Below are 26,108 nucleotides of genomic sequence, written 5' to 3'. Positions count from 1 at the left end.
GCTCCAATGGTTGTTAACACTATAATCGTGAAACCAGCAACAAATGCAATGGATCTCGATAGTGGTGGGTCCCAAAGGACCTCAATTCTTGTTCTCTTCATGCAAAGTGAGTTTGGGAACAATATTTATGGGCCAGAGAAAGGAGAGATAGAAGCCTGCCTCTGCTGTGTGAGGCACTGAGGCAGCCACAGCAATCCCTACAAAGTCATTAGAACAACTGAGGGGAAATGGATGTCTCTTTTCAACAAAGCCTTGTAAGAATTATCAAGAAAGTTTAGTAGATAAGACTCAAAATCGTCTCTCTATCCACCAGTGATGTCAGAAACAAAAGAATTAGATCAGCATTGTGATACTTAACTTATTCATGGAGACCAGCAGCTCCCCTCATGCACGGACAGTATACTGCAAGGCTGAGAAAGAAAGAATCTAAATCCATCGCTGCTATTTAGATTGATGTGCATGGAAGACAAGAAAAAAAAGCCCATATTTCATTGCCAAAAATCCCTGCTTCAAACTTTCCTGTGAGATGTTTTATTTGAAGTTTGAACTGTGCTTTTTGTTAGCTATGCTGAAAGACACTGTTTCCTTCATATGTACCTCAGTGACCTTTTCTGCCTTCCTCACCATCCAGATTGTGAATCTGATGAAACCAAAAGGCATTGCAGCAGCTTGAAAACTTATTTTCAGAATACACGCACACAGTGCAGTTACAGGCAACATCCATTTATCTGTTCAGCTAGGAAACTGGTATTTTCTGTTAGCTTCTATTTACTGTATTCCAAATGATGAAAAGCCAGAATTCCTTCCTCCTGCCTTTTATTTTTTTTAAGGCATTGTTTCAAACCCCAAGGAGTTAACAGAACAAGTGGAAGAAAGATCTCTGCTGGTAGAATTACTTTCAGCATAGAGCACTATTGCAATAGCAGCATGCAGTCACTGCACTGGAAGTACTAATTCCAGTGCCATATGGCTTCAGAATCTCATTATACTGATCTGCTTAAAGTGACTTCCTAACTGACAGGGAAAACATTTTTGGTCACCTCAACAGCAGGAAATAAGAACTCTGTCACTGCTAAAGCATATTTATTCCCATAGAATCATTTGAACTGGAAAGGACCCTTAAAGGTCACCTGGCCCAACTTCCTGCAGTGAAAAGGAACACCTTCTGCTCCATCAGGTACCCAGTGCCTGGTCCAGCCTCACCTTGAGTGTCTCCAGGAATGGGGCACCTACCACATCTCTGGGAATCCTGTGCCAGTGCTTCCCTATCCTTGTCTTAAAAAAAGAGAAAACCTTTCTTCCAATCAAATATTCCCTCTTTTAGTTTGAAACCATTTCCCCGTGTCCTGTCACAACAATTTGCTCAAGTGTCTGTCTCCTTCTTTCCCATAGTTCCGCCCTCCCATCAATTATTGAAAGGCCACTCTCAGGTCTCCCCAGAGCCTTCTCTTCTCCAGCCTGAACAGCCCAAGCTTCAACCTCTCCTAATAGGAAAGGCATCCCATCCCCTGGATCATTTTTATGGCCCTACTCTGGATGCACTCCAACAGATCCACATTTCTCCTCTACTGAGGACTCTACATCTGGACATGCTGCTCCAGGTGAGATCTCACCAGCACAGAGCAGAGGGGCAGGATCACCTCCCTCACCCTGCTAGCGATACTACTTTGGGTGTAGCCCAGGGTATGGCTGTCTTTCCAGGCTGCAAGGGCGCACTGCTAGCACCCCTGTAATGCAACAAAAAGCACAGCAATGACAGCAGAGTAGCAAAGTCCTAGGCCACAGCAAGTGAGGACTTGATCAAATGCAACAGCCATGGGCACAGGAAAAAAAAAAAGGAAAAAAATCTGCAGAAGACCTCAGGTATATAGGGATCCTTAAATGAGGTCTGGGAAGGGGTGCACTGCATGCACCAACTCAGGCTGGCCCTGCTTTCCTACCAGGTGCTCAATCACTGTTTCAAGCCGTGACTTAGCATTTCTGCGACAACCCTCAAGTCCTTTTTGGCAGGGCTGTGCTCAATTGTTTTACCCCTCAACTTGTTTTTATAGTGGAGGTTGCCATGACCCAGGTACAAGACATTCCACTTGGATCTGTTGAACCTCATGAGATTCTCCTGGGCTCTCTGCAAATCCTGTCTAGGTCTCTCTGAATGACATCCCATCCCTTGGGCATGTTGACCACATCACATAGATTGGTGTCATCTGCAAACTTGCAGAGGGCATGCTCAATCCCTATGTCAATGTAATTGATGAAGATATTAAAGAGCAGTGGTACCAGTACTAACCCCTGAAAGACATCATTCACCCCTGATCTCCATCCAGATAGTGCACACCCTCCCTGCAAAAACTGCCCCACCAGCTACTGCTCCAAGCCCTATTTCTGTGCCCTACTGCTGCGCCATCCTTTAGTGCCCTACTCTCTCTCCTTGCCCTTCTGACTTCACGGTTTTTGCTGCAGTTCTGCCTCTCTGGGAAAGGTCCTCCAGCACGAGCCTCCACTCCAGAGCCAATCCCCTCAAAGTCTTCAAAGCAAGACGGCAAACCTGGAGGGGTCACAACTAAGATCATAAGACAGCCTTGCCAGAAAACTTGGTTGCCATCTTAAAGCTGGGCTCACACAGACATCCAGGGTCAAATTCCCTTTACCATCATATGTAAGAAAACACAAATCCACAAATAATGCCAGAGCTGTACCCACAGGGTTAACATCCTGGTTTTTCAACCCTGAACAAAATGGTCACCCAGCCATCAGTACAGCATGCACCATGAGAGTAAATGCACAGGCACAGCCTTTGTGCTGTTGCCTTCCAGCAGTAGCGAGGATGCTGGAAGAGGAATTCACTCACTGAACATTAAGGGAACATGTTTTTCTCATCCCTGTTCTCTGCTGGGGGCATGCTGACTCAGCTCCGTTGTGACAGCACCCCTGATTCTTGCCAGCATCCAGAGCACTGCACTGCTCCCCTTTCTCTCCCTCTTCACCTTTTTCCTTCCAATAGTCAAATCATTGGAGCACCAGCAGTGTAGAACAGCTGCTGGATCTGTTCAGCTAAGGCCACCAGGATGGCTCCCTTCCCTGAGGAGTGGCTGTGCACACTCCATGACTGAAGCAGCACACTTTCTTTTTTGCTGTTGTAAATCATAACTTAAGCAGATAAATTGAAACCAAAAAGACACAGATATAAAAATAGGATCTTTAAGAATAGCAAGGGCTGTTGATACTGAAGGCTTTTGGACACATGCCAAGCATTGCTGAACAGAAGGAAACAGCTTCTCACATTATGAAGTACAGTGAAAGAGTGTCCAATGTTTTATTGCTGTCTCTCAAACACTCAACATCAGTAACTACATAGGGTGAGATATTGGACACAAGGGACAATTGACCTTCTCCTGTCTGCATGTGTGCGCACTGAGGTTCACTCAGTTACCTGAACAGTCCATAGGGAAAAAGGAACCCCTATCTATATCCTCCTGAACACCACAGCTTTAACTGATTGGATTCTCCCTGCTTATGGGAGAATCCTGGCAGATACACATCAAACACACTCCTTTCACATTCCCCAGGGCAATGCTTGCATCCTTCAAGGAAACTGAAGATAATTAAACATGAACTGTGTCAGTCAAAACAGTTACTCCCCCTAACTAAACAACAGCAAGAATGGATAACCTGTTAGTATGTGCACTGGTAGCAAGAACACTCTATTTACCCACCACACAAAGCACAGCACAACAGAGATGCTGCCCCATCACATACAACTGTGCTTCTACATCTTTTCCTCTCTTCTAACCAGCAGATTGCCTTACTTTATCTTGATTCTGTAGTGTAAATAGTAAGGTAAAATAATGAGCTGCCCTCTCACAAGATGTTCACAAAACTTACAAGAACCCAAGAGTATCAATCCTTCGTTAAAACCAGGCGAGGTCTGGGGACCTTATATGCTAACAGGCAGGTAAATCTGTACAGTACAAAAGAGGTCTAATAGTTTCAGAAGCAGAGCAGCATACAGCTGCATGAGATAACTTGTCTTATAAGATAGAGTGGACAAAAGCCTTTCCCACCAACCCAACACCATAGTCCTGAGAGCAGGACACCACCATTCATACTCTGGGACATGCTAAAGCCTGTCTGCACAAGGTTAGACCTTTGCTTAATGTAAATTAAGCACAGTGCTTTTGACTTCAATAGCACCACGGACTTAAATTGCCCAAAGCTGAGTAGTGCTGTGTTCTGATAAGATAAGAAATTACTGTTTTGTCTGCCAGGAAACCCCACTGCAAATACTTTCTGCTGACCAGCTCAGATTAGCTTAATAAAATGTATCTAAATCACACATCTGTTTGTGGACTCAAATCCCAATAGGCATAAGCCCACTTCATGGGATATAACTTTAAGTAATGCTCTGTACTTCTCAAGTGACTCTCAACTGAGCACTTTGGCACCACAGAGAGATTGGACTCCCATGAAATGGAAGACCTCCCACTTAATTGCCAATGAAGTGAGACACTGTAAGAATATACATGCTTTTTCAGTTTCATTTAATAATGCACCTGAGAATCGTTTGAAGAAGGCCCGAGGGCAGCAAAAGCAGCAGGAATAACTTTACCTAAGTTTTCACAGGAGAAAAGTAAAAATTGAGAGAAGGATGTGCTAAAAGCAGATGGGCGTACACCTCCCACTTGCTTGAGACTCCTTTGTGTTAGTTTTTGCTAATAGGGAATCTTTAAATGTAAAGAAGTACGAACAAAATGGTATGAAAGCCGCTCAAAGCAGTAGGTCCACTATTAGTAGTATTCTGATGCCAGTGAAATCATCTTGCCTGCTCTTTTGTAGCATAAATACACATAATTTTGTGCAGTATTTCCCTGTCTGCCTTTTGTTTTAAAAATACTTGGATCAAGAACAGCAATTATCAAGAGTACAAAAAACAAAGCAATTTTTTAACTTGTATCAGAAGCATTATAAAAACCCACCAATGAGCTCCAAAATCTCAATACAAATAACAAAGCACAAGGAAAAAAAAAACACTCAGCTGGAAACTGAAGCCCAAGGTACTCCTATGGCTTGTCTAAGTTCAATTGCAATTACTGCAGTAAAGCTGGAAGATAAATGGGGACATAAGAAGAAATATTTATCTCTTGGTTGCAACACTAGTGTGTTTTCTGACATATTTTGATATTATTTATAGATATCCTCATCCTTTCAACACTGTATTATAAAATAGCATCTTGCTCATTAAGGCTTTGCAGTTGCTGCTTGTGTCAGGCTAATTACTATTACATACTGTTTAAGAGGCAGCAGGTCTGATAGTGAAGGAAGCTAAACAAACTGATAAGAATGAGCCAATTCACTGAAATAAAAACAAAACACAAAAGTAGCTTAAAATTCAGGCACAGTTACTGATCCCACATTCAGCATCTATAGCAGATATGGCAAATATTTTAGATCACGTAGGCTATACTAAGAAAGTATTTTCTAACTGGAAGCAGCATGTAGTCAGAGTAGTGATTGCACTAACCAGCATTCATTGATAGAGCACCCTCACATGAGGATGTTTGTTGACATTTACATAATATTTGTTTGTGTTATCACTGTTTATGGTAGGATTGCTCATGTTTGTATTCAGGTTTGTTTATAAGCATCATAACAATCATAACACAAATATAAAGAACTGTAAATATAAGCAATCCTAATATAAACTTTAACAATCCCAACATAAACATAAATCTAAATATAAACATAACGTTTACATTATGGTTTACAATAATGGTTACATTACATTTACATTCATGTTGGCATCATTTATATTAGGATTCTTTATGGTTATGTCAGGATTATTTGTATTTATGTTATTATAACAACCATACAATCAACAAATATACAGAGTGGTATGGTCAGGCTGGTATCTACAAATCGTATAGCTAGAAAGATTATCACAGTGGAAAGGGATAATAGGAAATAAATGAAAATGCTCACCCATATCCAAGGCTCACAGAAAAACTCCAAAGGGGGCGATCTCCAAAAAGAGACCCTTCCTTAGCGGCAGTCAGCCCTTGAATGGAGTCTAGGAGAGGTGCTCCACACCTTCAGGTTACACAGATGAATTGCCTTCACCTGTGCTCCTGTGGCTGACTCAGTGCTTGCCTCAGGTGATCAATCAGTGCTTCAGGCCGTGATTCAACAGTTCCCATGCAAACAACAAATCAGTACCTTTGCTAAAGAAAAGCAGCTATGAGATGAGCTATGAGTTTCTTACTTGTATTTTTTAGAAATTAAAATAAAGTGATGTGTTCACTGTTGACTTATAAAATAAGAAATAACATATATATAAAATTTAAAGTTTGATTGTTAGAAATAAAGCTACATATGTGTAACTTTTAATAAATAAGATATATGCTTCTCCAGCCCACTCTAGGTCAGATGAAGTTTTAAAAAAGAACTTGTGTACCCAGACTTTCCATATATCAGCACCAATATCAGCTTTTTTTTCTTTGAAGACTCAAATCTGTGCCATGCAGGTATTTTGGATCTCGATGCTACTGCACCATGAATAGTGAGATGGCCTTGCACCTACAGGGCTTGTGTACAGTGGGACGGTGTTGGAATGGTTACGCTGTGCTGTGCCCCCTAGTGGTCCCTGCACAAAAGAGGCAGCGATGGGGTTCAGCCCGTGAATCTCGCAGGACCGGAATCTCTACCAACAGAAGGCAATTCCTGGGTACCAAACCTGCAGTGCCAGAAAATCTCCTGGAGATTTTCTCAACTCAAGGCTGAGTTGGGCAGAGGTGTTCCGGCCTCATTCCTCTGCCCAACTCAGTAATGCTGTGTCTTTCAGCTGCTCTGAGAAAGGAAAACAAAAATTTAACTGTGTTCCCGAGGGACTTCTGACAATAGAAGCTGTAGCACAAAATGGCACTGACATACCCTCCCCGCTGGGGTTGAGCAAGGCTACTCCAGCACAGCTGTCTTCCTGAGACCAACAGATACTCCCCACCACACCTGAGGCAGCAGCCTTGCTGTGGTTCCTCTTGGACAGAGGAGGTGGCAGGGGACTACAGGTTCTTTCATCCCTCCTTCCTATGGCTGGCCTGGACACCTTGCATGATGGCAGCATACCAGCTCTGAAGAGGGGAGTAGGGCCGGCAGAGCACAGCCTATCACAGAACTGGTGTTGCAGATGCTGTGGCAGAATGGGCACAGGATAACTCAGATTCCTCATAGCTCCAGTCCAAACAACAATGTTCCTCAAAGGGCACTTGGCTGCTTGCTTTTTCTCAATCAAGATGCAACTATGCACATGGCTCTGCTGTGTAACCAGAGCATAATTCAACGTGATCCAGAGCGATGATTGCACATTGCTGAAACTGCATTCTCCCCTATTGAAAACAAAGCCAGAAAGCAGGATATTTCTGAACTACAAAAATAAGGACCAAAACCTTAACCTCCAACTGAACTGTGAGCCCACTGCGAACCCACTGCTGATCCAGTACGGAAGGGGACAAGATGCTAAATGCTGATAACAGTGTAAATATCTGAGACTTCTGAAATGGCAGCTTTGAATCTTAAAAAAATAAATAAATCACACTAGCACTGTGTGAACTCATCACCATAATAAGGATGAGCCAGTTTTTTCTGGTAACCTTCCTACACCAATTACTGGCATGTAATTGCTGTGAGCTTTCTGATTAGTTATTCACTGATTTGAGCTCAGGGTCATACTAAGACTCACAGCTATTTCTGTTTGAAATAACCTTTTATCTGAGTATCAATAGGATTATTTCTATGTATGTCATTAGCTTTGGCTTTTATGCTGCAAACACAATATTGATCAGTTCAGCAATGAAATGAAGCCTTGGCTTTAGAGGTCTCTAAACCAAAGTGTAATGGGTAACAGTGAACTTCAGACTCAAAGGAGGGAAATATTTATAGTATCTCCGTGAAGGATTATTGACTGACAACAAGAAGCAAACTCTCCTGACACCAATTCTAATCACAGCAATCCTATTAGCACATGGAATCCATACCAAAAGGTGGTACCAGAGATGCCAGTACCAGTAGGCCAGTAGCAGTGGGATAATCTGCTACATACAAAAATTATACAAGGGTTGCTCTGAAAAAAGTGCCTCCTATGTTATTATGTTGTCTCACAATATCAGAGGTTGGTGTTGGTGCTATAGCAGTAGAGGCTGAACCTTTCCACCAACGTCCCATCACGTGTTGTTGCCATGTGACTGATGGCAGCAGAGGGGCAGTCTGACAAATGGTGTCTGACATGGAACTGTGTATAAAGCAAACGTGTGTCACTGAAATCCTCCACATGGAAAAAATGGCACCCATTGACATTCATCGACACCTGCAGAACGTTTATGGAGACCAAACAGTGGATGTGAGTACACTGAGACAGTGGGTGGTGAATTTTCAGCAGTAGTGACAGCAGTGTGAAAGACAAGCCACATTCCAGATGGCCATGCAGATCTTTATGAGCAGTGTGCAGGCTCATGGCTGGCATAGCTAATGGTGGTGACTACGTTGAAAAATAGTGTTTTGTAGCTGAGAATGTGCTCTACCAAATAGTATTATTGTGCTCTTTGTATCTGTTAGAGCTTCCATGGAAATAAATGGGAGGCATTACTTTCAGAGCGACCTACACAATATGACTGGTACCTCAAAGGTCCCAGAACGTGAAGGCAATGATCACTCCCCTGAAGTACTGAGAGATACCACCTATCATTACAGATCTTCCTCACCTCTCCATATTCCAGCTATCTTGAATAGGTTCTCCAGTGTTAACTGGCAGTAACTCCTGTAAAATCTCTGGGGATTGACTGAATCATGTACTGAACAAGGAGTCACATCCTGTTAGCAGCTATTGCCAGCAGACCAAAATGCTGTACATTAGCATTCTTTGGCTTATATATATGGATTGAAACTGCAGATAACTGCTTTTGTGTCCAGGACCGGCTATAGAGAATTCATTGCTTCAGGGAAATTTGAAATCATGCAGCTCCCAGTCATGTACAGAAAGCAACAGCAAAATGGTTTGCAGTCCCTTCATATCTCGTTGCCCTAGGCAACAGCCTGCACTGCGGAAGTGGCAGATCTAGCCTTTCTTGTATGAAGCCTACAGCATATGGTGTTAATATATGGATTGATACTATGAAAGCCCTCCTGTAGTACTATTGGGGTGCCCACATTATGGATGGAATGGGTGGATGCATAGACAGACCCAGGATAAGACATGCTGGTCTGCATCCAAGATCTTTATGACACAGATGAAGGCAAGTGGAAGCACAGGGATTATCGCCTGCACTCAAGGATGTGGGGCACTCAGGATTTTTCCTTGAGATCTTACAGGAACTGATCCAAGATCCCCAGGTTAACTCAGGGCAATTCTGACAGTAGGTCATAAGTCAGCTACCAAAGCAGTGCCTGCACTGTGCTGCCTCTCAGACCTGTTTGCAGCATGGACTATAGCTGGGTCAGCCACAGCCAAGTACACTCAGACAAAAATATTTGGAGGTGTAAGGTGCTGAGTGCCAGCAGTTCCTCATTCATTCATACAGGAATAAAGAGCTCTTTGCACCTTTTTGGATCAGACATCCTCTGCTGTAATATCGATAAGAGATCATTTCCGATCACTTCCTTGCAATGTTTCAAAAGATTTTTTTACTTCTGTAGCAATTTAACTGTTATTCTCATGCTTGAGTAATCCAGGTCACAGGAATCAGTGACCTTCAAAATTAAAAGCTGGACTAACATCCCCAAAAGGACCTGTGCATCTTTTTTAAGCTTCCAGAGAATCAGCTTGGCATTCTCCATTACAGTCCTGCATTTACTGTAATGGAGTCCTTGGAGAGCTCCACCTCTGTTGCATTTGTGTAGCTTGAAAATCAGGGAAGCTCTGCTGGAGTGAGGGAGGCTGGGCTGGCTCCCTTGAGAAACTAGACAAGAAAAGTCCCAGTGTTCTCATACCAGAGGAGCACTATATGGTAGTCCTCATATGCCAAATCCAAACCAAAGGCACAGTCCCTTTTTGAGGCAAGCAGGGTAACAAAATCAATATGAATGGCAGTGCTTCTCCATGAGGGAATGGATAATGAGTGCTTTGGCTGGCCTTGTTCAGCCCCTAACTGCCCAGAGGACTCAGAACTTCACGAGAGCAGTGATTTACGAGCAATGCATTTTCAAGAATATTCCAGATACAATGCACAGCAAGTGCAAAGCTGTTTTTGAGCTACTGTGTGCATGTTGTTCTGATGAATACAAGAGTTAATTGTTTCATGACTGCGTGAATTTTTGATCCAGGCAGCCTGTCTTTACTTTGGCCACATTGACTGGGAAACGGTTCTGTGCTGACAGACCTGTCCAATGCCTGGAAAAGGAGACAGAACACATCAGCTTTGCAAACCAAACCCTAGAGTCCACTGCAGTTTGAGACTGTCTGTTTCAGTTCAATGCTTTGTTCTTTATTGCACACAACAGAAAACAGGAGAAAGTACTATTCTTTAAAACTGTATTATTTGTGGGTCTCTTTCCTGAAAAGGCATCAGACTTCTGTAATGCTGCTCTGCAAATGATGAATATGATGTATTTCACTCCTGATCTAATGCTGTTGCATCAGATTTATACCAGACTGAGTTCACATGCTGGACATGGCTCTCTTCCAGTATGTGAACTCAATCATTCCTCAGAAGCAGCTGAGTCTTTTCATTCTCTTGTTATCTATGTTGTTTTTATATGACAGAGGGACTTGAAGGTACTGTGCAGGGGACCATCGGAATGAGCTCATGTCTGTCCACCTGCCAAAGAGGACCTCACCATCCTTTCCTCCAATAAACCCACAAGCTTTTCTTCGGAGTATTTCTGAACTCAGAGCAGTATCTCCCTCTCTGCCATGGTTTACACATCACTTAAGGTATTTACTAGTGTTGTTTTTCCATGTATGCATGGGAGAGCTGACAGTTTCTTTACCCTGTCTCTCTCATATCCCTTGGTTTCAATTCTGGCCATGTCTGCTGCACTGGATACTCTGAGTCACCAAAGCTGAATGACTAACAGCAAGCCGTGTGCCATGTTATCCCTTTCACATCACTTTCCAGCATTTTTAAAGCGAGTAGGAGCAGACAACTCTGTAGAGAACTCAGATTTCTCTCAGTCTCTGACCCACTGAGTACCTGGGGAATCAAGACATTACTATTCTGAACTCTAAAGCGAAGTAGAAGAGGTTCAATCAGTGGGCTACATCACATTAGTATTAACAAAAACATTTGTGGTTTATCATAACACAACACCAGCACCGAAAAACATTTGTGGTTTAACTTAACACAACACCAGCACTGAATAACAGGAAAAGATAAACAAAAGGGGATAGTATGAAGTACCTAACATTGCACTCTCAAAATGAAGTCATCCAAACTTCATCCAGAAAGGTTCATCCTAGCTTCAATGCTGAGTCATTCCTCAGGGGCTAAGAAAGGCTTTCAACATCGTGCAGAAAATGGGAGAAGGAAGTAACAGCAATGAAATTGCTTAGCTTATTCTTTCCTCACTGAGATGGAGTGATGATACAAATACCTTCACGAGTGCTGAACCTGTTCACTCCAGGGAGGTGTCCTGTCAGGGGATCTCTTGGATACAGGCACCATATGGAAGGCGAGAAAAGGAATTAAATAAAAGATGAGGCAAGAGGTGGAAAAAAGCCCCTGTATTTAATAAGCTGCCAGGAATTGTAATTGATGTCAGAGCAGTTTAATTTCCACTGAGGCCATCTGAGCTTCCCTGTGACACAGAAATGGGATCAGGGGCTCCTCTCTCACTCCTTTTGGCTCTATTTGCTTTTTAATCTTGAGACTAAGCAGTGCAAGATGGTCACAACTGCCTACCCTCCTGGCAAGTGGTAACTTCTGTCAGCACCAGCTGCTTTCACTGTGCCTGACCTGAGACCTCACACAGGAGAAAACCTCTTATACTTGCTTTCCCCTGGGATGTCTCCCATGCCATCTCCTTCTAGTTAGCCCTAATGCTGCAATGTCATTTTTCCTCTGCTCGTGACCTAAACTAGATAATTCTTCTTTACTGGTAGTACTACTATTTTAATTACAGAAAACCACCACACAGAATTTGCCAAGACTTGGTCTGAAAGTGGATAGTTCCTGTTTTCTGCTGTATCAGACTTGCCATAGACAGCTAACACTGTCCAAAACACTGCCCTGAGACAGATGTGGGTTTAGGGAAACCATGAGAAGGGCTCACCCCAACAGCAGACATACAGTTTCGTTTAACAACTTGTTTGAGCCCCACCAGCAAACAAATTATAGAGCTCAGGAGAGCTTTCTAAGGATGCCACAAACCAAGAGCCTGGCATGCATAGCTGTGGAAGGGGTGATGGTCATCACTGTTATTAACAGCAAAATCCAGATTCAGCCATCTGGCTTTCCTTCAACAATTTATTTACATCAAACATTCCTGAATGCATTCACTACAAGAAGTAAATACAAAGTAAGACAAATAAGAAAGTCACTGCTGAGGTAGGCAGGAAAATAAAGAGCAGAAGCAGACTGCTGTAACATTAGATTTAACATCATCAGAATGGAGGCATTTGAAACAGACAGTGACCTACAGACTGACGGACTGGATCACACCTCAGTTCTATCCAGCTTACTACCCAACTGTCTCCAACAGTTGCCATCAAAAAATGTATAGGAAGGTGTGAAAATCCTGCAGCAAGCAGATGGTGGACTGTTGCTACTCATAGTCCCTTTTCTCCCCAACATCCTGGTCTCTTATTGGTTTGAGAATAAAAGCTCAGGCTTAAACAGCCAGTTTTGGTGAGAATATTGTTGTGGTTTAACCCAGCAGGTGGCTGAGCACCACACAGCCATTCACTCACTCCCCCCCTCCCCAGTGGGATGGGGGAAGAGAATTGATAAAAACAAAGTTAAACTTGTGGGTTGAGATAGAACTATTTACTAAGATAGAGAAAAGGAAAAGGATAATAATTATGAGAAATGTGTGTACATATATATATATAAATGAATATAACAAGTGATGCACAAGCAATTGCTCACCACCCCCCAGCCAATGCCCAGCTAGCCCCCGAGCAACAGAAGAGAGTGAGGTGAACTCCCACCACTTCAGAACTCTTTTCACCTGATGGCAGGTGGTACAGAATATCCCTTTGGCCAGCTAAAGTCAGCTGTCCTAACTCTGTTCCCTCTCAGCTCCTTAGATAGACCCTTTGCTGTAAATGGCCTTGGCTCTATACAACACTGCTTGGCAGGCAACTATAAACATTGGTGTATTACCAACATCGTTTTTCTCTTAGAACCAAAACAAAGCATCATACCAAACACTCTGAAGAAAACAATTCTGTCCCAGCTGAAACCAAGGCAGATATCAATACATGAGAAAATAGCTAGGCCTGTAAGCAGCCTTTCAGTTCTGTGGGTCTCTGTTCCATGGCTCTGCTTTCTGCATGCCACTGTAAGAGAATCAGTGGTAACAAGTCTGGATTACAGGATTTTTCTAACATCCTCTTGAGTTTTGTACTAATGTAGGAGACAAAATGCAGAAAACAGTACGCTTCTGAGCTGTTCTGTTCCAAAGAGGGGGAAGTCTTAGTGCAGACTAATGTTTCTATTGGTTCTGGAAGGTCTTTAAACACCTCTTTCTCTGTAGACATGAGGCAAAGCTATCACATACGTATTTTGGCTTGAGACAAAGACTGCCAAACCAGTGTTCTGGATCCCCAACTTATAACAGCTTACCACAGTCTTAATTTCTGATTGTGCCTTGACAAACAAGGTTAGAAAATGAGCTTTAAATGAATACTATAATATTCTACACTTTTTGAGAGTGCACCAAACAAAGCCGCACATTTTTCAGTGAATGTTTGATTTCCACTTTTGGGCACAATCTGTGCAGTATTAACAAATCTCTTCTAAACAGTTCCTCACTAAGCAGATCCCAGTGAAACAGCTGCAGAGAATAAGCCATATAGAATGCAACAAAACTAATAACCACAATCTGGGAACAAAAATGTAAACACGTAGCTTTTTTTTTTCAGCAGGGAAACTAACACAGATAGGTCGATACCACTTTTCACTTCCCTCTTTTCGCTTTCATGTCTAGCTTCTCTGAGGTCTAATAGAATGAGTCAGTTAGCCATTTTCTCAGAAATACCGTCTTTTACTTTTCTTTTTTCCCCATCAGTGTTTTTATATTTTTTACCAACCAAATATTTTATGACCTTCTTCACCTCAACATATGATGAAGTGGTCAAAATTTACCAACAGCTCAAAAGCTTCCCTGGGGTACAGAAAGATGCAGATAATATGATAGCCAAATATCAATTTTTTAATAAAAGTAGATTAATGGGAAAAGGAACTACAAATTATCACTTTTTATTAGCATGAAATCCAAAGCAAATTTAGCGAACATATTTCTGCAAGTTTTCTATTGCACTGTTTCATTGTTGTGCAAGAAGATGCACATCCCCAGCTTCTCTCATGTTTGGGTAAAGAAACCCAGTGTGCTGTGGTCAATAGAGGAAACCTGTGCTCACCAAGTCACTACAAGTAGGACAGAGCTGTAGAACCAGTGGTTCAGAAACAGTTATTTAAACGCATGAATACTCTGAGACAAAGGGAAGAATTTTCTGTCTTGGGCAGGGGAATTTCCATGGCATTGATTTAAACCTTTGAACAGAGGAAACAGAAGGCCTGCTTGATATGGTACCTTGAAAGGTAATTTCTTAAGAAATCTCTTTTGAATGCCCTTGCAATACACAGACACAGATCAGAAACATCGCAGTGGTCTATTCAGCTGTGACATATTAGATTATTTGTGGCTTTGTAACATAAAACAGATTCTGTGACTTGTGATGCTAAGCCATCAGCCTTGGACAAGTGCCAGCTCGGGTTATTCCATTCTGCTGACCTAAATTCCTCCCATACAATCAAGTGGATGCAGTGTCATCCTTCACTTCCTGTTCCAAATTATAGCAGAGCTTCCCTGCACATACAGAGAGATTTTACATTACTCCCCAGAGCTGGTGGTAAAGCCAAAATTGGTAAGAATTGATCTATTGTAGATAAAAGACTTCTAAGTTACTGTACAAGTCCTGACATATCCATCTTAAAACCAGTTTTGCCACTGACTTCCCTTTCAGCCTCTAGCAAATTGCTTAAATTCATTTTTCTGTTCATAAAATGGGAGACTGGGGGAATGAGATCACGTAAAACCAGATGAAAGCTAACATGAACGTATGTTCTTTTTACTATAATGTTATCTGTGCGATGTACTGCTTTCTGCAATCTCACATCAGTGCCCCCTCTTCCAGAGATGCTGACAAACAGCTTATCTGGATACATGTGCAGATGTGAGGAGCTCTCACAACTTATTTGGAAGTTACAAAGAGCCTCTAAGAAAATGCTGCCCCTGTTGCACTGCAATATTATGTGCTGGTAACAGTGAGCTCTGTTGTTTCACTTTCAGACAGCTGATGACTGTTCTGTTGGCTCCATCATTTTATAAGATCATATTAAGAATAAAAATCTGTGGAATATGGGGCACTGGCTGGAAGCATCAGTGTCATAACTGTGCTCAGAACATTGCCCACATGCTGCAAAGCCAGCATCAGACTTATGGGAACCAGCTGCCAAGTGTGGATGAGTAGTCAGTGTGTATATATTCTGGTGGCCTTCACACGCAGGAAAAGCGGTACAATTCCCACGTGCAAACACTCCTGCTGTCAGCACCAAGTACCTCACCCAGCAAGGCTTCTTCCCTCCCATTGCAGAAGAGCTGCCACCTACCTGAATGACAGTTTTTTTCAAAAGAGATTAGCATTTCCCCAACACCTCCCACCAATCCTACTTCATAGAAGTAGGTTAAACTGAAAAAAAAAGAATCCTGACGCAGTTTTGATAACAAGATTGGGTGACATTTTGTTCTACATCTTGGGTAACAAGCAGAAAGCCTGCTAGCATTCACAAATCACTCCTGACCTAGACACACGTGCTGGCCTCATTACCTTACCCGCACCAGGGCAATCTGAAGTAATCCTTGACAGGCTGAGGGAGCTCAGGGCTATAAAAGAGATTTCGTTTGGTCCTCTGTTGTTTGACACCGTAAAGATGTGCTGCAGGGTGCATGGTACTAGAAAAGTGTGAAGTTAATATAGCTACTGTAGGTAGATAGCTTTAAAGTAGGTAACTATAATGCTTTGATTTTAAATTGGGTTAAGCAGATACCTGTATGTATGGAGTCTCTAGCAGGATAAGAGGCTTCTTAACAGGCACGTGGACTACCTAGCACAACATGAGTCAACTAATGAGGGATCAAAGCTTCTGCTCAGGACATAAAAGTTCAGCCCTGGCAATTAGCTAGTGACAATCTTATTGACACATTAAAAATAAATTGGCGTGTCATCTACTTAACAGACAAAAAATGATCCCACCAAGTTTTTATTTAAAATATAAATGTGTATCCAGTCTTTCTTTTTTAATGGTCCCACAAAGATCTTGTTTGTTTGTTTTCTACATTTTGTGAATGAGTTTATTCCTTCCTGCCACCAGCTGAGCTGAGAGCTGTGCTCTCAAGCAAGTGTTCATTCTAGAGAGACTGAATGCCATCAGTTCAAGAGGTAATAAGAGAGTAGTGATAGATCCTGTAAAAATAGGAAACACTGTAAAATATGTTCACAGTAAGGGACCCCCCGGTTTGCTAAGGATGAGTCTTCGCTTTTCTGAGCTTCAAAAATTCCCACTGCACTTTTAAGAGACTCCAGCTGCTGCTGTTACAGTGTGTGACTTACAAACATGATGCACCATCAGTGTGCTTGAAAGAATATTTTTTCCTTCAGTCAATAGCAATTTTTTCATCACTACTTCCTTCCATTTTTGTACAGCTGTTTTTTTCTTTTTACATGATTGGATTAGGAATGAGTGCTGCCTACAAAAAGGCAGGCAAGATTCCACAAGCAGGGTGGTCCCCACAGATTTCTAGGTTCTGAATGGCTAAGAAAATGGTGAGATTTATCCTTCCATGGGAAAGTAGGTTCTTGTCTCAGTGTGAAATGGAAAAAATTACTTAAAAAAATGTTGAAGATCTGTGGTCTTCATTCCCCTCCTTAGGAGTGATCTGCTTGTTGACCACCAGAAAATCAGATGATATTCTCTAGCCTCAGACACATGACCCAGAAACCTCTTCATTTGTCAAGTAACAGCTCACAAGTTAATTAAGATCTTTCTAATAGCCAGAATGATTTCCTGCATTGCTAGATATTAAAATAATGCTACATTATCTCTAGCAAATCCCTTCTGACATGAAGGAGAGTCCTCAATATGGATGATGGAGATCTGTATTGAATCTAATAGGAAAAACAGAAGATGTATAAATCTCTGGTTCCACTGAAATACTTTTGTCTAAAAAATAAAAAATAAATCACATGTGCCTCCCCTGAAGCCCAAGTCTTCATAGTAAAAACATGAATTCATGTGACTTTGTGTCTATTTGAATTTGTAGAATTGCAAAGCAATTCAGGTTGACGCCACTGGGTCAATGAGACCGACACCGAGTTTCCTGAAAATCACACAGTAATCTCTCCCACACCAAGCCCCTGCACAGGTTATCAGGACCACTAAGACTGATCCCTGTAGTAGGGATTGGAGAAATGGGACCTGGTCTTAAGTATTTTATTCAGAATAAATCTGCTCTTGTGCTATTTCTTTAAGCAAGCTGCCATTTGCTTTCTTAAACTTAGTTCACCTGCTACAGCTAACATCAAGCTCAGGATGAATTTTGGTCTAAAATCTTAACTGTATATTCTCTGAAAGCTGCATTTTGGTCACAGTCATACTTTTCATATAAAGATTATGCAAAGTCAAAGACAAAGACACTTAGGAACCTGTATAACAAATTTGGTATTCACAACACACAATCCATTACAAACACTGACAGCTATAAAATGTGCTCCCATGCAATTCAATTAAAAATGTTGACTTTACACGATGCAATGCAGCCATAATCTGATTTAACTCAATTGTGTATAACAAAGAAAGGTTCCAAAAGCTTTTATCACTTGACATTTTAATCTCCAGCATTTTCTACTGTCTTAGTAGCTTCAGGTTATGTTGTTCCTTATAGCTTGACCACCATTGCTAAGTAGCCAGCTTAGAGGCATAAGAACACCAGAATTGGGCCTTACTTGTGTTCACTAGCACTTGAAGGTATCATTTATCAAACAGTAAAATTAAGCCCAGCATGGAGAAAAGCTTTTGAGACCCCGTCCTAATGCCTTCCTTGAAATAGCAATAGCAATAAAAAAGGTTCTCTGACAACAGTACACAGAAAGAGAATGGTTTGCTATTCCAACATCACAAGCAAATGCTAAGCACATTAGCACTGCTATTGCTTTAGCATCCTTTCATTTTTTTCTGTAACACCTCCCTGCAAGGGCTGTACTTGGGAATTTTACACATATCAGTTTACTGATAGAACTGTCTGCTCTTACTGTTTCTGCATTTCAGAAAACTGCATTCTTGAATACAAAACAAAACCATCAGCAAAATATAATTGCCCAAATCTATGGGTTTTGCAGTCTTTTCCTATTTCACTCACAGGTGTGATATTGTCACACAAAGGCTTCCTGCCTGTGCAGAGCATCAGCACCTCCTCAGGGAAAAGAGCCCCCAAATCTACACAAATGTAGTGAGTAGAAAGATAAAGATGTCTTACCCACATGGGTGATAACTGTAGTCAGTCGCTGGGTGAGCTCCTGATGAGACATCTCTTCTTCTTTTAACCAAAAAAGCATTTCACACAGGGAACTGCACAGCATCCAAAAAAAGATGCGCCCAGTGTGGGAGGCTGCACACTCACTGCCTCGCTTGCACACAAAGCAGGGACCACTCCCACAGCATGGCCCTTCTAGCTCTCACATCTTCTGCCAGCTGCTCACCTCTTCCAATTCACTGCCCTCCATTCACGTACCTAGAAAAGCTCCTTCCAAAAGGAGATTTTAACCCTCTTAACAACAGGAAGAGAACGGAGGTAGGGGAAATAAAGCAGGAAAAAGAAACAGGCAAGCTGATTGCTTATGGGCTTTTTTCTCCGTTCTCCCGCGGATGAGGCAAATGATAAAAAGACAAACCAGTAGGCAGATACCTTCCTCCAGGGAGACTTTTGGATGGTGATGCTGTGAGTCAGGGAAAAATCCTGGAGGTAGGAATGGCACCAGGAGGAGTGGAGCTGGCAGCAGAGCTGTAACAGCAGCAGCTGCTCTTCCGCGCTCTCCTCACCAGTGTGCCTGGCAGCTGAGAACCACTCACTCTCAGCCTCTGGTGCTGCCTCTCAGCCCCTCCGGGGGTGAAAGCTGTTCACTGGGCTATTTAGGGGCGTGGTGGTCAGAGGCTTCACTGCCTTGCTGTGTGAACGGGATCCCCCGGGATCTTGATGTGACTGAGCCCGAAGGACCCTCTTCAGCTGTCACAGGAAGGGTAAACAAATTACCCCCGGGTATCAGGCGAGTCTCACCTGTTGACATGGCCACAGATCTTTGCCGTGCCTCAGCGCAGGCATGAGTGAACATCAGTGGAACAAAACATGTCTGCAGGGAGCAGTTGCCTCTGTGTGACAGGGACACAGCTGAGCCTTGTGCTGATGCACAGCTGTCACAAAAGGCTGCTGAGCTCCTGAAAAGCTTTGTTGACCCTCGTGGCTACAGTGCAAAGCTGCGAAGGGAGGCAGGCAAGAAAGTAAGGAAGACCAGGACACCAGAGACTTGCACACCTCCATTTCTTTGCTCTTCTTCCTTTGAAGCCTACCTGTAGCTCCACACAAGATATTTCTGGGAACAGGAATATTATACACATAAATGAAGAAATAGAACAGAGAGGCATGCAGCTGCCCACACGATCTGCTCTATTCATGCAGAATAGATTCAGCTCTAATTCCAGATTTCCCCATCCATCTATAGGATTTTGCTTCAGTCCACCCCTCCACACATGCCAAAGAACATGACATCATTTATGTACAAAGTTGGAGCTGTAAAATATCCCTGTGGACACATCAGATCTTACAGCATAATTACTGAGTCAGTCCTGGTGTTGCAAAAATGTTTTATCTACCTGTGATGGGAAAATTCAATAAGCAGTTGGCTTCCCTACAAGGCAGCCTGAGTATTTTCATTGTCATGTTTTGGGTTGATTGACCAACTATGCTGAAAGGTATCTTCCATATTTCTATTGAGTTAGTTTAACAGTAAATCTGCTCGAAAACAAGTGAAGAGGAGGATGACTTGAGTTAGCTACCCAATTGCAAGCATTTTGATATCAAAGCAAGAGCCATTTGTTGAGATCCTCTTCCTAGCAGAGCCCATCTAAGGAGCAAAGTTCAAACTGTAAAGATGTTGACTAACATTAAAAAGATTTTATCAACAAGGGAAGAGATGCTATCATCAGGAAATAGTAAAGGGAAGCAGACTGCCACCCAGCCATTAGCTGTGGAGGGGTATGAAAGACCTGGGATGCTTTCACAGGATCATAGATTGCAGGTAGGAGCACAGGACTAGAGAAGTCATCATGTTTCCAGACTCTTGACTTACTTTTGTTGTTTCTTTTCTGCAGGCAGAGACACATTGTATAATCCCATTCATAAATGAATTAAATCCCATTGAAATGTGGTATAGATGGTTTGCTCTCACTACTCCTACAGCAAGGCTGTTTGAGAACATCAAGGATAGCTAGGAACCTTTGTTTCATTTCTAGCTAAATTTATTCTCAGCTATTTTAAGACCATATGCTCCTATACCAACATTGTTATTCAATACCAGTAACTGCAGACACATGTACACTTGCTATTTCAAGATTCTTTTTTCTGTTATTATTTGTTCTTGCTATGTTTGTCTGCTTTCCAGTTGTCTGCTATGCTTTCAATAATTTTTGAACCTGCTGGTCAATTTCAATCTATTTCAGGAGACAGAAACAAGTTCTTGCAGATTCATTGAAAATGAGCTGGGCATACAAAGCCCAAAAGGGGAAAAGGACTGAATAATTCAGTTTTGTGGCTATCTTACAGACTAGCTAGTAACATGTACTTACTAGACAGACAGCCATCACACAGCAGACTACAATCAGCCACTGCTCCTTCCCAGCTTATGCTGTGTGGTGGGTTATGTATGATTTAATCAGAGTTGAGGGTGCTGTGGTATTACATGAATCATAATGAATGAAAGGGTGAAACTGGAGTTATTTGGTGGGAAGGCCTGGGTTGCAAGACACAGCCACAAGGTAGCACACTCCACTAGATTTACAAATTACAAAATAATTTCTTTACACTGCCAAGATCAGTGATACCTGCATTAAAGAAGGCTGCTGTTCATAGTGTGTGTATGGCCATTGAAATTCCTAAATGGCAGATCCTGAGGGACTGGACCAATTCAGAAATGCTGCAAAAACACTGGTAATCCACAGTTCAGGTCTCAAGTTGAATGACGGAGAAACAGAAGCCTGGGATATATGGATCTCAGAGAGAGAGAGAGAAATGAAAGCTCTGTGTCTGTCACTCAAGGAATGGTTCAAAGACACTGAAGCAACTCAGCCCACCACTGTAATGGCAACCATTTCCAGAGCTCAGTGTACTTGTGAAATTGGGCCGGTACTTCCACTGCTGAACATACAGCCTTCCACTCTGTAGCATAAAGTCCTTGCTGGTATATATGAGCTGGAGGTACAGAAGATGATGATTTACATTTCAGGCACCAGACAGTCTCACAAGAAAGCAGCACTGGGGCTGTAAAAACACAACAGTTTCGCTAAAATGATGGCCTATAGGCAAGAGTTTGATTTCATCATAGAGCAACAGCCTGATAAATCAGTAGCCATTTATTAGATCCTGAATTGAACAGCTGAGGAAAAAAGCATTGAAAGCAGTTTTAATAAACAGAAAATGACACATTGCAAACAAAAAGTATTTACAAGATCCTATGGCCTCGACTGATGGAAGGGGAAATTCTCACTGCAAAAAATCTAATCTTTCATTTTTGTCTTAAATAACTATATATCCCTTTCATGTATCACTAAAAACCACGTAGCCCACTGAGACTGAAGGGTTATTAAAAATGAGATCTTAACTGCCTTAGCTCCACTTTCCAAGCCACACATAGGCCTTACAGGTTCACCCATCTCTTAGTTTTTCAGCCAAATCCCCTTCCACACACCACTAACTTCTGATGTTCAGAGTGCCCTGGAGGACTCGTTCATACCAGAAATAAAGGTAAGCAGATAGATAACAGAAAAGCTTAGAATTCCTTTCCCAGCTTTTATTTTTGCAAGCAAGCTACTCTTGTATAATGACATTTTCTCCTTTAACTTTTGTCTATCTGATCCTCATATCAAAGGCCAGGGTTCTATTACTGGCTGGGAAGAACTGGAACACTGTTGGCACAATCAGGTAAGGTAATTATGCTGTCACCACTTATAACTGGTTATGGCAACGCTTCAGATGTGCAGTATAATTCCATTAGCAGAAGAAACTGGTAAATGAGTCAGAGACTTCTTTGATGCATACCTACAAAGAAGGCACACTTTGTTTCTCTTCTGTAACAAATCATGCACTAAAGGACAGCATCCCCCAAGTTTTCTTACTTTTGTTCTCTTTGGAACACTTCAGTGTTCTTGCTTAGCTTCTAAGATGGTCACACTGCTTGTGCTTCACCGACTTTTCTTGGCTTTTCACTGTCTTTTCAGTCAGCTCCTACGACCAATCTGCAGTTCTCTGCTAAAACTTACATGCACGCTTGTTCTCCCACACAGAGCTCACCCAGTAATGCCTGGGTCCCTGCCTTCACACTTAGCCTCCTGATGATACTTCTGCAAAGCCTGACCTGCTTTGTATCAGATGCTGTTTCATATTCAATGCTCTATTTCTTCACAAATCTATATAGTTATTTTTTGAATCTATCTATAATTTTTTGTAGGAATAAGATTTGCAATTTAAAAATGTATTACATGTTAAGAAAAAAAAAAACAACAAAAAAACCTCTTGTGGTTTTAAGTCTGAAGCCTTATACTCAGTTTCAGGCCTCTGGTTCCTGCATCTTGAGAAGGAATTAAAAATTCCCTATTTGCAGACTCCAACTTAGCCAGGAATTTCTACATTGTGATCATATCCCTCAGTCACTCTTTCTTGAACTGATCCAAATGTTGTCCTGGTTACTGTATCCTTATTAAAAAAAAATAAAAAATTGAAAATCTAATTCAGACCTCTTATTGTTTTTACCACCCTGCTTTGAACTGGTTTGTTTATGCAAGCCAGTCTGTCTGCTCTGTACTGCTTACATAATTGTGTCAGAAGTCTTTGAATGTTGAAAGTCATCAGATAAATGCTGTTAAAAATTTAAGAAAATCAATATATAATTATTTATACTGCCTTGGTTTCTTTAAGCACTTTCTAACATCTTTCCTTGTTCAAAACAAAACCTGAATTTTGGACAAAGCTGTTGGACAGTGATCCTGATTTTTAGGATCAGATTAATTGCTGAATTCTGTCTTATTATGTAGTACGTTTTAAGGAACCACTTCTCTACTTTCAGTGTCATAAAAAAAACCCACTGGGTGAGCATACACCTGCAAATGCCAGCAAAAGATGACTAAGAAGGAAAGGGAACAGGCTTCCCATTTAGATCAGTTCAAGGTGCCAAAAAACTGCCCTGCAACCCAAATGCACGTTCTCCACCTCCCCACCCACCCCACCACAAGTTCCTACTCCTACCTCCTGTTTGCTGACATAGTAGTGCAATGTATTGGATCATCTCACTGAGCTGTTGGATCTGCTTCAACTGGAGGTGAAATGAGATGAAGTATTTGGAAGATAGCAGAGTTCAAGTGTGGATGGAGGACCTGGTAAGGATGAGAACAGAGAAGGTTGCTCATGAACATTATTTGTAATGATACATCTGCCACTGGGGCATTACAGATTTTAAATACTAATGCACTGCTAACACACTGGGTGTTTTATGCCTTTATGAATTAAAATAGTCTTAAGTACTTTTATTTATGAAGTAAATATGTTATAAATATTCTTAAAAAGGAAAAGTGTCAAGGCCACTTCAAATCAACCTTCCCCCTACCTCATAACTGATCAGTTCTCGCTCTGGAATTCTGGTAAAAAAAAGTTAAGTCAAATTCCTCCAATATGTTTCTGTCACAACCCAAGAGGGAAAAAAAACACAAATATTTGTAATGTTTTTTTTTAATAACTGTCTGGCATTGTTATGGATACACAGCCAAATATGTTACTATGCTTTAGAGAACAAATTCAACATGCACCAAATGATCAGGATTTAAAGATAGACTAGTTCTTCTGCACATTAGACTGTAGACAGATACCATGGACCACAGTTGAGGGACACTAATAGAAAAAACTGTCTTTGCCATGGGAAAGCCTGGAGACAAGCATATGAGAGAACACTGTAAACATGTTTGGTCTGTTGGACCTTGAGATGGTAAATGAATGCAGAACTGAGCAAGCATAATATTCAGTCTTTGTATTTATTCACTGGAGGGAAAGAAAAACCATGAGAGACAGAGAAAGAAACTGGAGCTTGAGTTCACTTATTTCTTCCTGGAATGTATTACTTTTGCCAAGGTAATGAAATGAAATGTTCTGTTATGAAGAATATTAATGTTCTTCATGTTAATATATTTAATCTAGCAGACAGGAGGTTCCTTTGATGAACTGAACATGAGACTCAGACAGAGGTGATAAAATGCTCAAACGCTAGGAATATTTGAAGTGGCCCTTTAAGGAGAGGACAGAAGGGAGACCACAGAATAGAAGGAAGCTTCAAAATATAACAAAGCCTTATACAGTTTAAGGATGAATACTAATCAGTTCTATCTGCTTATGCATCCTTACCCTTCCCAAGTCACCATTACTTGGAAGTATCAAATATAATCATAGTGAGGAAAAAAGCAGCATTGCATTTTCATCAGGAACAGGGCAGCTTCAGTAATTATGTGTATGGGCATCTCTTGCTGCCTAGGCATTTTCGTGTTTTAATAATAGAACACCAGATGAAAGGAAATTTAAAATTGCCCAAACACAGATGACAGGCTTGTCTTGCCAACACAACGATGTATTTCCAGCCTCAATCCTTTCCTGCACCTCCTTTTCAAAAGGCTGTTCATCTGTTGCCATAGAAACCCTTTCCAACTCACTCCTCCCTTTTGCACAGGTTTCTGATCGGGATGATCCCCTCTGCAGCTGCCCGGGCCTCTCTGGCTTTGCATTTGCTCGGGGGCAGCCAAAGGGAAAGAGTAAAGCAGAACAGCTGCAAGTACACAACATGCAGCTGCAGGCAGCAGATTTGCTTTACTTTTTATGCAAGAAACTGCCACATAGTGGGAGGATACGATGTAGCTACCTGGTGCATGAAAACATGGGCGGGCATCGCGACTGCTGGACCTGCTGGGATGCTTTGTAGTCCTTTAAAGGGGCCTGTACCATCAACCACACCCCTCATTTCAAATCCTTTCTTCTTCTTTTGGTTTAATGGGAAGTAATTGAAATTGAAAAAAAGATTCCCCTTCGGTTAACCGGTAACTTTGGCCCATATAAGCCCCGCTTTGTACACCTGGGGGAGCTGCTCTCATAGCAGCGAGGGACGGCTCAGGCCCGAGCAGCGGCTGCCGTACGAGCGCGATGCAGCCGGGGCAGGGCGGGCACTGGGGCAGACTCCGGCTTTCGGGGTTCCTCTTCAGAGCTCTCCCCTCACGGCGCAGCTCAGCCGCCCCGGGGCCACGCAACAGCTCCCGCATCCTGACAGAAAAGGCCCCCCCCGCCGCTTGCTTTCGGCGCTGCACGGTTTCTGTTTCTTTCTCTTTCTTTTTTTAATCTTTTTTTGTTGGAGAAGCAGCATTTGCTAAGGCCGGCGAGAAGGAGGAGCTGCCAGCCTCCCGGTCCCGCCCCGAGGGGAGGTGCCAACATGGCGCTCCGCGCCCTCACCTCACGATCCTCAGACAGCGGCGTATGCGCAGCACTGCCGGCGGCCCGCCCACTCCGCCGGGTGGGGCGCTGTGATTGGCTCTCAGCAGGCGGAAGTGGCT

The 26,108-nt window shown here is 42.2% G+C and overlaps 1 protein-coding gene across 3 annotated transcripts in view; it reads right to left on the bottom strand.

The window, feature by feature from the left end:
• MCF2L2 (MCF.2 cell line derived transforming sequence-like 2) overlaps nt 1-26,066 on the bottom strand; it is a 155,438-nt gene extending 129,372 nt beyond the window's left edge. Inside the window, exons 1-2 of one of the 3 annotated variants that reach the window (XM_025153435.3) lie at nt 25,427-26,066; nt 23,773-23,900 (exon numbers count right to left, since the gene is read on the bottom strand). In XM_025153435.3, the coding sequence (XP_025009203.1) occupies nt 23,773-23,812 (40 nt within the window). In that variant the 5' untranslated portion in view covers nt 23,813-23,900; nt 25,427-26,066. Of the gene's footprint in view, nt 1-18,738; nt 19,208-23,772; nt 23,901-25,426 lie in introns of those variants that run through there. The other 2 variants (XM_040705707.2, XM_015291524.4) reach the window with 2 other exon arrangements.
• Nucleotides 26,067-26,108: the final 42 nt, after the last annotated feature.

Source organism: Gallus gallus, chromosome 9 (assembly GCF_016699485.2).
Source record: "Gallus gallus isolate bGalGal1 chromosome 9, bGalGal1.mat.broiler.GRCg7b, whole genome shotgun sequence".
In the NCBI taxonomy this organism is placed as follows: Eukaryota; Metazoa; Chordata; class Aves; order Galliformes; family Phasianidae; genus Gallus; species Gallus gallus.
The sequence above is the reverse complement of the archived record's forward strand: the minus strand, read 5'-3'. Positions and strand labels throughout refer to the sequence as shown.